The sequence below is a fragment of the Cherax quadricarinatus genome, chromosome 1 (genome assembly GCF_038502225.1).
Source record: "Cherax quadricarinatus isolate ZL_2023a chromosome 1, ASM3850222v1, whole genome shotgun sequence".
In the NCBI taxonomy this organism is placed as follows: Eukaryota; Metazoa; Arthropoda; class Malacostraca; order Decapoda; family Parastacidae; genus Cherax; species Cherax quadricarinatus.
Genome location: NC_091292.1, coordinates 94570457 through 94587463, shown reverse-complemented (window position 1 = coordinate 94587463; position 17007 = coordinate 94570457). Strand labels below are relative to the sequence as shown.

The 17007-nt window shown below is 41.9% G+C and overlaps 2 protein-coding genes across 8 annotated transcripts in view; one reads left to right on the top strand and one right to left on the bottom strand.

The window, feature by feature from the left end:
- The window catches only part of LOC128689855 (uncharacterized), a 483205-nt gene that overhangs the window by 351257 nt on the left and 114941 nt on the right, over positions 1 to 17007 (top strand). Inside the window, exon 1 of one of the 7 annotated variants that reach the window (XM_070084521.1) lies at positions 16507 to 16524. The exons of the other annotated variants lie outside the window; for them this stretch is intronic. The gene's annotated coding sequence lies outside the window, so the exon portion shown is untranslated. Of the gene's footprint in view, positions 1 to 16506; positions 16525 to 17007 lie in introns of those variants that run through there. 7 annotated transcript variants of the gene reach the window in all.
- On the bottom strand, positions 7411 to 8847 carry LOC128689866 (uncharacterized). The gene is made up of 2 exons (XM_053778366.2): positions 8236 to 8847; positions 7411 to 7977 (listed from the first exon to the last, which is right to left on the bottom strand). The coding sequence occupies exons 1-2, from the start codon at positions 8638 to 8640 to the stop codon at positions 7564 to 7566; spliced, it is 819 nt and encodes a 272-aa protein (XP_053634341.2). The 5' UTR covers positions 8641 to 8847; the 3' UTR covers positions 7411 to 7563.

The window sequence follows — 17007 nt, the reverse complement described above, 5'->3', positions numbered from 1 at the left end:
GACCGTGAAGGATCACCACACACTGTACTCTCACAGTGACCGTGAAGGATCACCACACACTGTACTCTCACAGTGACCGTGAAGGATCACCACACACTGTACTCTCACAGTGACCGTGAAGGATCACCACACACTGTACTCTCACAGTGACCGTGAAGGATCACCACACACTATACTCTCACAGTGACCGTGAAGGATCACCACACACTGTACTCTCACAGTGACCGTAAAGGATCACGACACACTGTACTCTCACAGTGACCGTGAAGGATCACCACACACTGTACTCTCACAGTGACCGTGAAGGATCACCACACACTGTACTCTCACAGTGACCGTGAAGGATCACGACACATTGTACTCTCACAGTGACTGTGAAGGATCACACACTGTACTCACAGTGAATGTGAAGGATCACCACACACTGTACTCACAGTGACCGTGAAGGATCACCACACTGTACTCTCACAGTGACCGTGAAGGATCACCACACACTGTACTCTCACAGTGACCGTGAAGGATCACCACACACTGTGCTCTCACAGTGACCGTGAAGGACTGTGAAGGATCACACACTGTACTCTCACAGTGACCGTGAAGGATCACCACACACTGTACTCTCACAGTGACTGTGAAGGATCACCACACACTGTACTCTCACAGTGACTGTGAAGGATCACACACTGTACTCACAGTGACCGTGAAGGACCACCACACACTGTACTCACAGTGACTGTGAAGGATCACCACACACTGTACTCACAGTGACCGTGAAGGATCACCACACACTGTGCTCTCACAGTGACCGTGAAGGATCACCACACTGTACTCTCACAGTGACCGTGAAGGATCACCACACACTGTACTCTCACAGTGACCGTGAAGGATCACCACACACTGTACTCTCACAGTGACCGTGAAGGATCACACACTGTACTCTCACAGTGACCGTGAAGGATCACCACGCACTGTACTCTCACAGTGACTGTGAAGGATCACCACACACTGTACTCACAGTGACTGTGAAGGATCACCACACACTGTACTCACAGTGACCGTGAAGGATCACCACACGGTACTCTCACAGTGACCGTGAAGCATCACCACACACTGTACTCTCACAGTGACCGTGAAGGATCACCACACACTGTACTCTCACAGTGACTGTGAAAGATCACAACACACTGTACTCACAGTGACCGTGAAGGATCACACACTGTACTCACAGTGACCGTGAAGGTTCACCACACACTGTACTCTCACAGTGACTGTGAAGGATCACCACACCCTGTACTCACAGTGACCGTGAAGGATCACCACACACTGTACTCTCACAGTGACTGTGAAGGATCACCACACACTGTACTCTCACAGTGACCGTGAAGGATCACCACACACACTGTACTCTCACAGTGACCGTGAAGGATCACACACTGTACTCTCACAGTGACCGTGAAGGATCACCACACACTGTACTCTCACAGTGACTGTGAAGGATCATCATACACTGTACTCTCACAGTGACCGTGAAGGATCACCACACACTGTACTCACAGTGACTGTGAAGGATCACCACACACCACACACTGTACTCTCACAGTGACCGTGAAGGATCACCACACACTGTACTCTCACAGTGACCGTGAAGGATCACCACACACTGTACTCTCACAGTGACCGTGAAGGATCACCACACACTGTACTCTCACAGTGACCGTGAAGGATCACACACTGTACTCTCACAGTGACTGTGAAGGATCACCACACACTGTACTCACAGTGACCGTGAAGGATCACCACACACTGTACTCTCAGTGACTGTGAAGGATCACCACACACTGTACTCACAGTGACCGTGAAGGATCACCACACACTGTACTCTCACAGTGACTGTGAAGGATCACCACACACTGTACTCACAGTGACTGTGAAGGATCACCACACACTGTACTCTCACAGTGACCGTGAAGGATCACCACACACTGTACTCTCACAGTGACCGTGAAGGATCACCACACACTGTACTCTCACAGTGACCGTGAAGGATCACCACACACTGTACTCTCACAGTGACCGTGAAGGATCACCACACACTGTACTCTCACAGTGACTGTGAAGGATCACCACACACTGTACTCACAGTGACAGTGAAGGATCACCACACACTGTACTCTCACAGTGACCGTGAAGGATCACACACTGTACTCACAGTGACCGTGAAGGATCACACACTGTACTCTCACAGTGACTGTGAAGGATCACCACACACTGTACTCTCACAGTGACCGTGAAGGATCACCACACACTGTACTCTCACAGTGACCGTGAAGGATCACCACACACTGTACTCTCACAGTGACCGTGAAGGATCACCACACACTGTACTCTCACAGTGACTGTGAAGGATCACCACACACTGTACTCACAGTGACTGTGAAGGATCACCACACACTGTACTCTCACAGTGACCGTGAAGGATCACCACACACTGTACTCACAGTGACCGTGAAGGATCACCACACACTGTACTCTCACAGTGACCGTGAAGGATCACCACACACTGTACTCTCACAGTGACCGTGAAGGATCACCACACACTGTACTCTCACAGTGACCGTGAAGGATCACCACACACTGTACTCTCACAGTGACTGTGAAGGATCACCACACAGTGTACTCTCACAGTGACTGTGAAGGATCACCACACACTGTACTCTCACAGTGACTGTGAAGGATCACCACACACTGTACTCTCACAGTGACTGTGAAGGATCACCACACACTGTACTCTCACAGTGACCGTGAAGGATCACCACACACTGTACTCACAGTCACACCACACACTGTACTCTCACAGTGACCGTGAAGGATCACCACACACTGTACTCACAGTGATCGTGAAGGATCACCACACACTGTACTCTCACAGTGACCGTGAAGGATCACCACACACTGTACTCTCACAGTGACCGTGAAGGATCACCACACACTGTACTCTCACAGTGACCGTGAAGGATCACCACACACTGTACTCTCAGTGACCGTGAAGGATCACCACACACTGTACTCTCACAGTGACCGTGAAGGATCGCCACACACTGTACTCTCACAGTGACCGTGAAGGATCACCACACACTGTACTCACAGTGACCGTGAAGGATCACCACACACTGTACTCTCACAGTGACCGTGAAGGATCACCACACACTGTACTCTCACAGTGACCGTGAAGGATCACCACACACTGTACTCACAGTGACCGTGAAGGATCACCACACACTACTCTCACACTGTTGCAATAAATAAGGCGCAGAGTAAAGTCAACGCTATTTAATCTTTATTGTTTGAAGTATCATACACTTCTGAAATTTTAAATATTAAAATACCGTGGACCCCCGCATAACGATCACCTCCGAATGCGACCAATTATGTAAGTGTATTTATGTAAGTGCGTTTGTACGTGTATGTTTGGGGGTCTGAAATGGACTAATCTACTTCACAATATTCCTTATGGGAACAAATTCGGTCAGTACTGGCACCTGAACATACTTCTGGAGTGAAAAAATATCGTTAACCGGGGGTCCACTGTATGTTATAAATGTATAAATTTAGTACTTAATTTCTATTATAATAATAATAAATGTAAAAAAAGAGTGTCGTTGAGGGAATTAAGTTACAGTTATTTACTGTAGTCAGTGTAAATTATTATTATCGTGTTCTTGCTGCTAAACCCGTCAGGGTCATACAGCTCCTGGCAAGTATCCAGGTTTGATTTAAGGAAGGGAAAGGGTAGCTCCACATTCTTGGATTAAGAGCCTTTCACCAGTATTAAATCAACCCTCTCAAAGAACTAGGGAATACAAAGAATGTTCGATAATAATGGTGGGACTGATGCTACAAGTTCTATTCTTCTCTTACTTCCTTGTTCAACACTTGGACACTTACATTCTTATATATTTTGTATGATACTTACTTACTTACTTACTTATAATGCCTCGCAAGATGTACATGATATATACAAAGTAGAATACATTTTTTTAACAAGAATCAACATTACTTGAGTGTGTATGGCAAATAATGACACACTGGCGTCTGTGTGATAATTGTGTCAGTCAGTGTCTTGACACTTTAACCTTGAGCAATTTATGTCCCTCCTCCATTTTAATTATGATTATATTCACGAGGAAGCAAGCGCTAAACCCTTGGAGATCATACCTCAAATGTAGCATGGGATCTACACACATTTGATCACAGCATATATTGTTCCGCGCTTGTTGATGGTCACTTGAATGGTTTTGTGTGTGTGTGTACATATATATAGTATATATATATATATATATATATATATATATATATATATATATATATATATATATATATATATATATATATATATATATGTCGTGTCGTATATGTAAAACTGGTCATTTAGAAAGAACTCGTATAAAATTAAGTTCTTTCTAAAATTTTCCCCTATACGCTTACAGATATATTTTTTTCATTAATGTTAATGTAAAAAAAATTAATTTTGCACCAAAAGAATCTTAGAAAACTTACCTAACCTTATTATAACAAGAGCAATTTATTTTGGCCTAACCCAACTAAATATATTTTAGATTTGTTTACACTAATTTAATACTAAACAAACAATGTGAAATATATTTTTTCGTTAGGTTCAGAATGATTTTGGCGAAATTATTGCATACACAAATTTTCGCTTGTCCTATATGGCAAGATGAGCGTTGCTATTTAAGCCAAGATCGCAAGTTCTGCCTATTCGGCACGACATATATATATATATATATATATATATATATATATATATATATATATATATATATATATATAATTTTTGTATTAACATGTTTTTATTAACACATCAGCCGTCTCCCACCAAGGCAGGGTGGCCCGGAAAAGAAAAACTTTCATCATTCACTCCATCACTGTCTTGCCAGAGGAATGCTTTACGTCTAAGTTATAAAACTGCAACATTAACACCCCTCCTTCAGAGTGCAGACACTGTACTTCCCATCTGCAGGACTCAAGTCCGGCCTGCCGGTTTCCCTGAATCCCTTCATAAATGTTACCTTGCTCACACTCCAACAGCACTTCAAGTCCTAAATTAAGTCCTTTCTAAAATTTTCTCTTATACGTTTAAAGATACATTTTTTTCATTTATGTTAATGCAAAAATTAATGATTTTGTACCAAAAGAACCTTAGAAAAACTTACCTAAACTTATATAACAAGCGCAATTTAATTTAGCCTAATCCAACCAGATATATTTTAGATAAGTTTACAGTAATTTAATAATAAACAAACACAATGAAATATATTTTTTTAGTTAGGTTCAGAATGATTTTTGCGAAATTATTGCATACATTAATTTTCGCTTGCCTCATTCGGCAAGAAGAGCGTTGCTATTTAAACAAATATATATATATATATATATATATATATATATATATATATATATATATATATATATATATATATATATATATATATATATATATATATATATATATATATATATATATATATATATATATATATATATATATATATATATATATATATATATATATATATATATAAAGATCATAGTAAACAGGTGATATCACAAAATGCAAAATAACCAGTGAAAAAATAGTGAAATTTCAAGAGCTTTCGTGATTTCTCATATTATCAAGGAATTGTAGATTTAAAAAGGTGAAATATGACCTTACATATGACGCTACTAACTGAGAGTGGGAGTGTAGTGAAGATTTACTCATGTCACATGTCAAGTAGAATTTAAGAGCGACAGGTCAGGCCTAGTTTAAAATCCTCATATTCTATTCAGGATAAATTTATCTAATTTTTACAGCCCTGAACTAACGTTCATATTGCAGTTAATAGTTTTTTACGAAGGTTGATTCAGTTATATTTCGCTCAACCAAGGACTTGCTTGATACAGTCGCCTCGCCCTTTTCAAAATCAATTAGGTGGTTAAAATTTCTCACGTGAATAAATTAGCTTGCTTAAAAGAATTCTTCCTGGTAAAGCTAAATATGCGTGATGTTCTTTTCTTAATGTCCTTGAATATAGTTATTAACCAACTCCTGATTGTATTAAATAGTCTAACTCCATCCATAAAGTTTACTGTCGACTTTGAAAGAAAGAACTCGTGGCTTTTTTTTTTTTAATTTTAATTATTACAGGAACCAATTTAAAATCGAAATGTAAAGAAAACCATCAATTTGTTGCTCTTACGTACGCTATTATTCTTCACACTGACAGTTATATGTGCTGTATTCTCCTCCAGAGTTTATGAGAACTCTGCAGCTCAGAGTTCATAGCTGAGGGAATACTGAGGATTTATGGAAATAGCATAGGCTCTAAAATAGCCTAAAAATATTTATTGACATGTTTTATAATTATTAGAAGTATATTTTAGTTAAAAAAAAGGACAGAAAAAAATCAACCAAGATTATGTTAGTTCTGCCTTTCTATAAAAACAAAGAATTTCAAAACTAAAGTTGTATTTACAAATTTTGATACAGAAAAACAAACATCTGGTTAAGAATTCCCCCAGAATGCTGACGACTGTGTTTATAAGATCACCTGTAAAACAATACATTAAAGTTTATTATAGTTAAACTGGAAAAAAGTCTCGAACTAAAATTACATAATTACGGCATTAGAACTGAACAAGAGTCCAATGCTCTGTTTATTCACATGAGAGATTTTAACTACTTAATTGATTTTGAGAAGACCGTGAAGGTTGTATTAAGTCCATGGTTGAGTGAAATATACTCGAATCAAGCTTCATAAAAAACAGTATTGATTGCAATATAAATTCAGGTCTGTATAAATTAGATCCATTTATAATGCATAGAATTTGATTATTTTAAACTATGATTGACTTGTCATTCTTAAATTCTACTTGACATATGACCTGGCTAAATCTTCACTACACACCCATGCTCAGTGAGTACGGTCATATTTCACCATTGTAAATCTTCGGTTATCCTATTATTTTTACTGTTCCTTGATAATGGAGAAATCACGAAAGCTCTTGAAATTTCACTATTTTTTTTTTTCACTGTGGTTATTTTACTACAAATAAAGAAATAATAAAACAGTATCGTTGTTATTATAATCTGGAATATCGACAATATTTTCCATTACAGTTAACACAATAGTCATCCATTTTAAGTTTGGTGGACGATTTAATTATGTCAGAAAATCTTAATCCAACCTTTGTTACAACCTTATCAAAGTGTTTGAATGTTAAAGCTACATATTCTCTCTAAGAATCCTGTTGCACTCAGCTATCACAGTATATATATATATATATATATATATATATATATATATATATATATATATATATATATATATATATATATATATATATATATGAACTTGTTTAGCCATAAGTTCTGATTTTTTTTAATATTTTCATTTTTCATATTTATAATCGTTCATTACTGTTTTTCTGAAGTATATTCAAGGATGTTCATCTTGAGAGTACGTGTCCTATGGGAAAACCTTTGTCTCTTTTTCCTACATCCAACACTTACAAATAAGGCAATATGACACCGTAGCGAGAAGCAAGTTCTTCTCGCAGTTGTTGTTCTCTCTGTTTTAGCTCCTCGACCTCCTTCTCTAATTTGTCTTTTTCTTGTGTCACTGCCTGCACTTTCTCGTCTAACTCCTGTAGAGCTTTCTTTTTATAGTCTCGATTTTTTTTGGCATTAATCGCGTTGAGTCTGCGTCTCTCTTCTGCTGGGTCTTCGAAGGGATCCTCCCTCTCGTAGACTTTGGGTTTCCTTGGTCGACGTTTTCTTTGTGCTTTGATTTTAGGAGCGTCTGCGGCGTCTTGTTTTCTGCGTTGCTTGTTCGTCTTGGTTCTGACCTGGCTGACGCAGGTGGCAAGAGTGCTTACTGTGGTGGGTGTGACCACCTGGTTAATGCCAGCATTCACACACACCTGAGAAAAGAAGCAACTTTTGAGATTTAAAGAGTGCTGTAACCCGGTTGATCACCCAGGACGCTTGGTAATAAAAATAACACACGTAAGAACATTAAAGGCCTTATTGAGTAATACAAATAAAATCTACTAGCACAAACTAAAACACACGACACAGTTATTATCAAACCAAGTTAATTTAACCCGAATCAGTTAAAATCTATAAAATTGCTCTCTTAAAATTTTCCCAAAGCTCCTAGAAGCACCTCGGTTACACACCTGAGGAGGTCCTGCTGCTGGTGCCACACACTCCGACACCAAGTGGTCGATCAGTTGACTCTGGTGTAGATTTTGGTGTAGATTTGGTGTGTCTGGCTGGAATAACGGGAGAGACTCAACATCGAGCACATTTGGCTCCGTCAAGTAGTTACTTTGGATATTGGTTTCCAAAGGGTTATAAGACGTGTTCGCTGGTGGGAGGAGGTCTGTGTAGTTGATACACGTGTCCAACAACTTACTAGTGTCCTCAGGCGGTATTTCGATGTCGAGGAACCTGACCAGCGCATTGTTGTCATACTGCGTGAGGTCGACCCCTTCAAGCAGTGAGGGAAGATCGTTATTCATATCATCTTCACGGGAGGTCAGTTGCATCCCAGGCAATTCATCTGCTGAGTTATTCGACATTTTCAGGATTATCACTCACTATGGTTTTTAAATGAAAGATTGTCAGTACTTCATCTTCACTTCACTTGTAGACCAGAGGAGGTTTATGATTTATATCATAATTGTTCCTTAAGTTTTAACTGAAGGGGCCATCCAGTTATTAGCTAGTACGTTACCTTGACCACAAGCACCTTCACTGTGAGCGAGCTAACACTACATGTAAGTCCCTCACACTGTCACCACCACTGAGTGCTAGGCAGTGGTGCAATAGTGTGACGTCAATGTTGGTGGGCGGTGATTGGCTGTGGTTACTCCCTCCATACGTTCTGGCTCCCAGACACACATCTCTGTCTCTGAGTAAGTTTATTCAGGTATACACAAATACAGTTACATAGATTATCATACATAGCATATGTGTAGAGAACCTAGGATAACCTAAAAAAAAAAGTCAGTGACTTATTAGTAAGAGGTCATGGGATAAGAGATACCCGAGAGTTACGAGGGTTTAAGTTAGGATGAGTCAGCGAGGGCAAATAATGTATTTTGTTTACATAACATTGTTCTTACAGTATGACTAGTTATTTATATTCAACGGCGGCAGTATGCAGTTCTTTCAGTGTAATTAACTAAGTATAAACAATAATGTACACTTAAAAGCATTAACGTAATAATGGCGGGCGCCCGCATACACACACACACACACACACACACACACACACACAAACACACACACACACACACACACATATTTTTGATATATGTGAACAACATGATGGAAGGAATAGACTCTGAAGTGTCCCTATTCGCAGATGACGTGAAGTTGATGAGAAGAATTAAATCGGATGAGGATGAGGCAGGACTGCAAAGAGACCTGGACAGGCTGGACATGTGGTCCAGTAACTGGCTTCTCGAATTCAATCCAGCCAAATGCAAAGTCATGAAGATTGGGGAGGGGCAAAGAAGACCGCAGACAGAGTATAGGCTAGGTGGTCAAAGACTACAGACCTCACTCAGGGAGAAAGACCTTGGGGTGACCATAACACCGAGCACATCACCGGAGGCACACATCAACCAAATAACCGCTGCAGCATACGGGCGCCTGGCAAACCTGAGAATAGCGTTCCGATACCTTAATAAGGAATCGTTCAAGACACTGTACACTGTGTATGTTAGGCCCATACTGGAGTATGCAGCACCAGTCTGGAACCCACACCTGGTCAAGCATGTCAAAAAGTTAGAGAAAGTACAAAGATTTGCAACAAGGCTAGTCCCAGAGCTCAAGGGAATGTCGTACGAGGAAAGGTTAAGGGAAATCGGACTGACGACACTGGAGGACAGAAAGGTCAGGGGAGACATGATAACGACATACAAGATACTGCGGGGAATAGACAAGGTGGACAGAGATAGGATGTTCCAGAGAGGGGACACAGGGACAAGGGGTCACAACTGGAAGCTGAAGACTCAGATGAGTCACAGGGACGTTAGGAAGTATTTCTTCAGTCATAGAGTTGTCAGCAAGCGGAATAGCCTAGCAAGTGAAGTAGTGGAGGCAGGAACCATACATAGTTTTAAGAAGAGGTATGACAAAGCTCAGGAAGCAGAGAGAGGACCCAGTAGCGATCAGTGAAGAGGCGGGGCCAGGAGCTGAGTCTCGACCCCTGCAACCACAATTAGGTGAGTACAATTAGGTGAGTACACACACACACACACACACACACACACACACACACACAGTCGTGCAATACCTCAACAACCAGCATCATCATCAACAATGTTTCAGGGTGCAGGCACCCTACTACTATCATTCAAGTAGAAATAGTTCTTTGATGACGGTATAGGGCTCTTGATCCATGAAATAAGAATTTTTCATCCCTTGTACTAAACCTGATTTCTGCCCATTCCTCAGGTGCTGCGCTCATCGCTTCCCAGAATCCTTCAACATACATTACCTTGCTCATGCTCCACCAATACTTCAAGTCCCTGTACATATACATCTTATTAATCAACTAGTCGTCTGGCTTCGTTTTTTATAAGTTAAGGCAACATCTGCAGAGCCCCTCGCCTGGCTCCTGACTTCTAACATCCATACATACACCGCACTCTTACATTTCATATCATGCTTATCTATATCCAGTGGCGCCGTAAGGGGGGCAGGGGGAGCGGATCGCCCCGGGTGACACCATTTAGGGGGTGACACCACAGAGCCTCAAAAGAAGGTGACACTAATGATCAAAACAGTGCTGCACCAACATAAGAGAAAAATCCTTCGTTTCTATATAGCCTATTATAGAATTGCAGAGTACAAATAGGCCTATATAGGGAAAATAATTGATTTTGATGATGTGATAGATGATTTTGCAGGATTGAAGGCAAGGAAATGTAAGATCAGATTCACTGAGATGTTACCTGTACTCAAGGTCAAATCAGAACTAGTGTTTTTCTTTATTTTTCAATTTTTTTTTCATTGTTGAAGATGAATATATGTAGGATCTGTTGCTTAAACTCAAATACCACTTTGAGTATATGTTTCCTCAATGTTACTACGATTATTTATTTTATCAATAATAAAGTTCGGTTTATGGCCTTTAAACGTTCTCATTGCTAAACATTACTCACTGGTCATGTAGCAGTGATGTAACTGGAGTTTACTACCCTTATCCCCATGACCTTGGATTTCATGGGGGTGACATCAAAGATTCCACCCCGGGTGACACCAACCCTAGCGACGACTCTGTCTATATCATGTAAACACCAGACATTCATCCCAGATACATCACTACCTCCAGCTTCCACCTCCGTCTTCGGCTTCCTCTGTGGGAGGCACCTGGCAGGTACCTGGCAGCTCCGTGGCAGGTACCTGGCAACTCCGTGGCAGGTACCTGGCAGCTCCGTGGCAGTACTTGGCAGATCCGTGACAGGTACCTGGCAGCTCAGTAAAATAGTCATTGGCTCACAACTGTAAGGGCTCGGGTTCAATTCCTGGCAGGGCACACGACTCGTGGGCGTCTTCTAACACCTGTTCCTCCTCTCCACCAAGCAGTAGCACCCGTTACTCCGCTTCACCAAGCAGTAATACCTATTACTCCTCTTCACCAAGCAGTAACACCTGTTGTCCCTTGTTTACTTAGCAGTAAAGATAGCAGTTGGTCGACTGTTGTGGGTGGCATCCTGAGGCGACATTGTAGAGAATGATCAAAGGACCACAAACGATATAAACTCAGCATGCTGCTTGGCTGTCTTAAGATATTCCAGCCTTGACAACAATAAAAGTCTTCCTCGTTTATTGCCTGAAAGAGACCTGGCTTCGACGGAGGATCGAGCCTTCACCAATCATTGAACTGGATAACCCATACGGTTTAATCTCTTCACGAAGTACATGATAATACACTTTCATGTTTTATTCCAGACACCTCCAACTTTCACACCTTCTTTACCTTAACTCAGCGTAAAGAAAGGAGAATGAGAAACTTGTGAGAATTATATAATTGCTGATAAATTTACGAGTGGGGGATGAGTAACACTGGAAGTGGCCAGTAAATGAATGGGATTTTATGGGATTTTAGGTCAGGAAGCAGGACAAGTGTTGCCTGACAGGATTTTATGCGGACAGTACCTCACCCTATTATAAACTCATGATAGTCCAGCATTGCCTGGATCACAACAGAGATGAGACAGTATTTGACTTTACTGGGTTATCCTGAGATAAGAAAATTATAAAGTATGTGTATTGGAGGTGAATAACAAGTGTACATCATGGTGTGGGGTGACCTTGACGTGTGGTGGGGTGTCCTCCCCGCGACCCTCCATAGGAAACCCCAACCTAACCCCCAACATGCCGATACCCACCCAAACTCCACCTCCGTCCCCCACATCTCCACGTACTTATACGTATCCCTGCTCGACCCCTCCCTTCACCCACGCCATAATACACCGTGGTGTAATGCACTGTTAGTGAATATAATTTTCTTACTCTTTACTTTTCTTTATCCTGTATTTTAGTTTTATATTTAATATTAATTTTGAGAGACCAGTTACTACCGCACGGACGTACGCACTCTCTCTCTCTCTCTCTCTCTCTCTCTCTCTCTCTCTCTCTCTCTCTCTCTCTCTCTCTCTCTCTCTCTCTCTCTTTACACAGGGTTTGACAAGGTTAAGGATCCCTAGCTTTATTGACAAGCTATTTACAGGTTAAGGATTCCTAACTTTATTGGCAAGCTAAGAGCTGTTACCTACATCAGCTCATTTGAAAGCATTTTTATTGTTATGAGACATACAAGTAGGGGACAGGATGAAGTTGGAACCATCTGTGGGCCAGCATTTTCATTTGATCAACTGACTTTATCTCGTTGACATCATTATGCTGTACGAATGTGTTCCATACTCGAGTCATCCTGGGTATATAGGATCTCAGATGGAGTGAAGTTCTGGAGAAGGGTACAGCCAGAGTGAAGTTGCTGCTTTCTGCCCATCTTGTGGCATAAAAGCTTGTTTCACGCTGTCCTCGAAGTGGATCCAAGTGTGGTACTTTGACAATATTGGCCTTCTACATAACAGTAAGGCCACCCACATCCCTCCTATGTTGAAGGCTCTGCTGAAATGACAGATCTATCCAGGATGGGTCCAGGCGAGAGATGAGACGTCTTGCTCTGTTCTCTACTCTGTCAAGCAGTCGCAGATGAGGGGGGGGGGCAGGCAAACCAAGAAAGTGGAGCATACTCAAGGTGCGAGCGTACACAAATTGTGCCTCGTACAGAATCTTGCAACCCCTACTGTCAAGTAGATGCAAGATACGGCGAAGTGCTGTAAGCTTCCTGGCTGCCTTGTTTGCAAGATTTACAACATGGTTCTTCATGGTTAGTTTGGAGTCAAATTTCACCCCAAGGATATCAACTTCTTCTCCAGGTGCCAACACCCTCCCATTCATCATTACTACTGCACCAGCATTACCATCATGGTACCTAGAGACGATCATCATTTGCGTTTTCTCAGGTGCAAGTGTTACTTGCCATCTATTTCCCCAAGCTGATATAGCTCTCAGCTGGTGATTGATGTAGCTTAGAGCAGCTGGCATTTCTTCTCTTGGATAAGTGAATGTCAGTGTGCAGTCGTCTGCATATGCATGTGATTCTGGGATGAGATGAAGAAGGTCGTTGAAGTAGACATTCCATAACAATGGTCCCAGCACGCTTCCTTGTGGAACACTTGCCCCAATAGGATGTCTTGCTGATTCCGTTCCATTGAGAACTACACTTAGAGATCTACCATGAAGGTAATCACTGAGGAGACATAGCGTAGAGCCTGCAATTCCCAGTGCTTGAAGTTTTGCTAAGAGGCCCTGGTGCCACACCCGGTCGAGAGCGCCAGCAATGTCCAGTGCTACCACACAGCTGACTTTGGATTCATCCAGTGACTGGTACCACTTAGTGGAGAGGTTTAACAACAGATCAGCAGCAGAGTAACCTTTCCTGAAGCCATATTGACGATCACAAAGTAGTGAGTGATAGTCAAAAAACTCTGTCATTTGTATTGAGATTATTGTCTCAAGGATCTTACCAGTGATTGACAGGAGTGACACTGGTCTGTAGTTGCTGATTTCTGCTCTGCTCTTCTTTTTGTGAACAGGGACTACATTTGCCTCTTTCCATAGAGAGGGCCATTTACACTGTACTAGGCAGTGCTGAAAGATGCGAGTTAGAGGTGCTGCTAGCTGGTCTGCACATCTTCTCAGCAATCTTGGGCTCAACTTGTCTGGGCCCACAGCCTTTTCTTGGTCAAGCGATTTAAGAAGGAAATGCACCTCCTCCTGCCTTATTGTCACCACTGACAGTTTTGACACAGTTCTTGCAGCTAGCCAAGGAGGGTCCCTTGCTGGATCAGGAACTTGCATTTTGGTAGCAAAGTGTTCAGCAAAGAGGTCCGCCTTGACTACTAGTAGAGGTGGTCCCATCCTGTCGATTTAGAGGTGGAATGAGTTCATCAGGCAGATAACCTTGTCTGTCCTTGACCAGGGACCACCAGATTTTGGAGCCTATCCTACCTGATGCTAGCTTTCTTTTAGTGTCCACCTCCCATTTAGCAATGGTCCACTTTTGAACGCCACCCATATGTCTACAGGCTTGCCTGTGCAAGTTCCTGTTATAGGTGGTAGGATGTCTCTTATACCTTCGCCATGCTTTGTACTTAGCAGTAGCAGCCTCTCTACAACGAAAGCCAAACCAAGGCTGATCCGTATTCTTCGTCACATATTGCCGGTGAGGAATGTGTTCTTGTTGTAGATTAAGGATGTGTCCAGTGAAGGCTTTCACTTGGTTGTCAACATCCCCTTGGAGAAGAGCATTCCAATTGGTGGTGGCAAGCTCGGAGCGAAGGGCTGGCCAATTACCTCTTTCCCATAGCCAGGTTGTGCGTGTGGACTCCTCACTTCGTTCTGTTGGGATCTTAAGTGTCGTAAAAACAGCCTTGTGGTCAGACGATCCAACATAGCCGAGGGGTTGACAAGTGACTATGCCTTCTGCCAGATCACTCACTACTGGGTCAAGGGAGGAGCCAGAGATGTGAGTAGGGAAATCAACAAAGTTTCTCATGTCAAACACTGCAAGAAGGTCATCAAAGTCCCTCTGTATAAGGTGCTGGTTGAGGTCACCAACAATTATATGTTGACAGTTGTGTTGTAGCAGAAGGGAGTCAATATTTTCCATTAGGAAGTTGACGGGATCTGCATGTTGCCACTGAGGTCTGTACATTGCACATGCTAGTACAGAGGTACTAGTGTTTATGCAGAGCTTGAAGAACATCATTTCAAGATGTGTAGGGGTGGCAACATCAATGTGCTGGGCATGAACACTTTTAGAGAAGCACACAGCAACACCTCCTCCTTGCCCTTGCCTGTCTCTTCTCATCCATGAGGTGTAGCCAGCAATTCTTGCAAAATTTTCTGGAGTCCTGTCATCCAAAAATGTTTCAACAACAGCTATCATGTCGGGACGTCGAGTGTTCACAAAACTGTGTGTGAGCTCTCCAACATTAGTAATGAAACCTCTCTCTCTCTCTCTCTCTCTCTCTCTCACACACACACACACACACACACACACACACACACACACACACACATGACAACAATATGTAAAATACCGAGAGGAATTGACAAGGTGGATAGGGACAGGCTGTTTCAGAGATGGGACACAGCAACAAGGGGTTACAGCTGGAAGTTGAAAGTATTTCTTCAGTCATAGAGTTGTCAGCAAGTGGAACAGCCTGGAGAGCGACGTAGTGGAGGCAGAGTCCATACATAGCTCTAAGAAGAGATACGATAAAGCTCTTGGAGAAGGAAGAGAGTGGACCTAGTAACGACCAGCGAAGAGGCGGGCAGCAGCTATGACTCAACTCCTGCAACCATAAATACAAGAGTACACACACACACACACACTCGACCGTTTTGCGTCATTAACTAATCTTGGCTTAAATGAGCCAGTTTCCCATTTACATATTTCACCAACATCATGGTTGAGATGACTGACGTGTGTTACCTCCCTTTATTGTACACCTTATTTCTCTCTCCTGCCAAACAGCCGTCTCTGTGTGTCAGACATACCTTTATTCATTGTTGTTTTTCCCTCAGACTCCAGCCTATTTTGCCAGGTTGTAAATCAGCTTCTTTGGGCAACGCTTGTTAAAGGTTTTCTGATAGTGTAGGAATGTGTTTCCTGTTGTGTTGGTCAGTCTTGATAAGTTTCTCTAGTTATACATCAGATTTTGTTCCTTGAGTGTGGTTTTGTAGCTACTATGATTTATATATTCACTGACTTGTGTGTACCTGCTTTGATATTCAGTATATGCAAACTGATTTGTATTTTCAGGGATGGTGGCTCTTGGTGCCTCTCTTAACATACGTCAACTAACATATTGGTAGGTTTCGTCTTGATACACACACTACATACACACACTACATACACACACTACATACACACACTACATACACACACTACATACACACACTACATACACACACTACATACACACACTACATACACACACTACATACACACACTACATACACACACACTACATACACACACTACATACACACACTACATACACACACTACATACACACACTACATACACACACTACATACACACACTACATACACACACTACACACACACTACATACACACACTACATACACACACTACATACACACACTACATACACACACTACATACACACACTACATACACACACTACACACACACTACATACACACACTACATACACACACTACATACACACACTACATACACACACTACATACACACACTACATACACACACTACATACACACACTACATACACACACACACTACATACACACACTACATACACACACT

What these genes read in the sequence shown, in the direction of transcription:
- LOC128689866 (XM_053778366.2), bottom strand. Translation starts at nt 8,640, where the DNA reads ATGTCGAATAACTCAGCAGATGAATTGCCTGGGATGCAACTGACCTCC. An exon ending in CAGCAGCAGGACCTCCTCAG is followed by an intron (nt 7,978 to 8,235) that starts GTGTGTAACCGA and finishes TTCTTTTCTCAG; the next exon opens with GTGTGTGTGAATGCTGGCAT.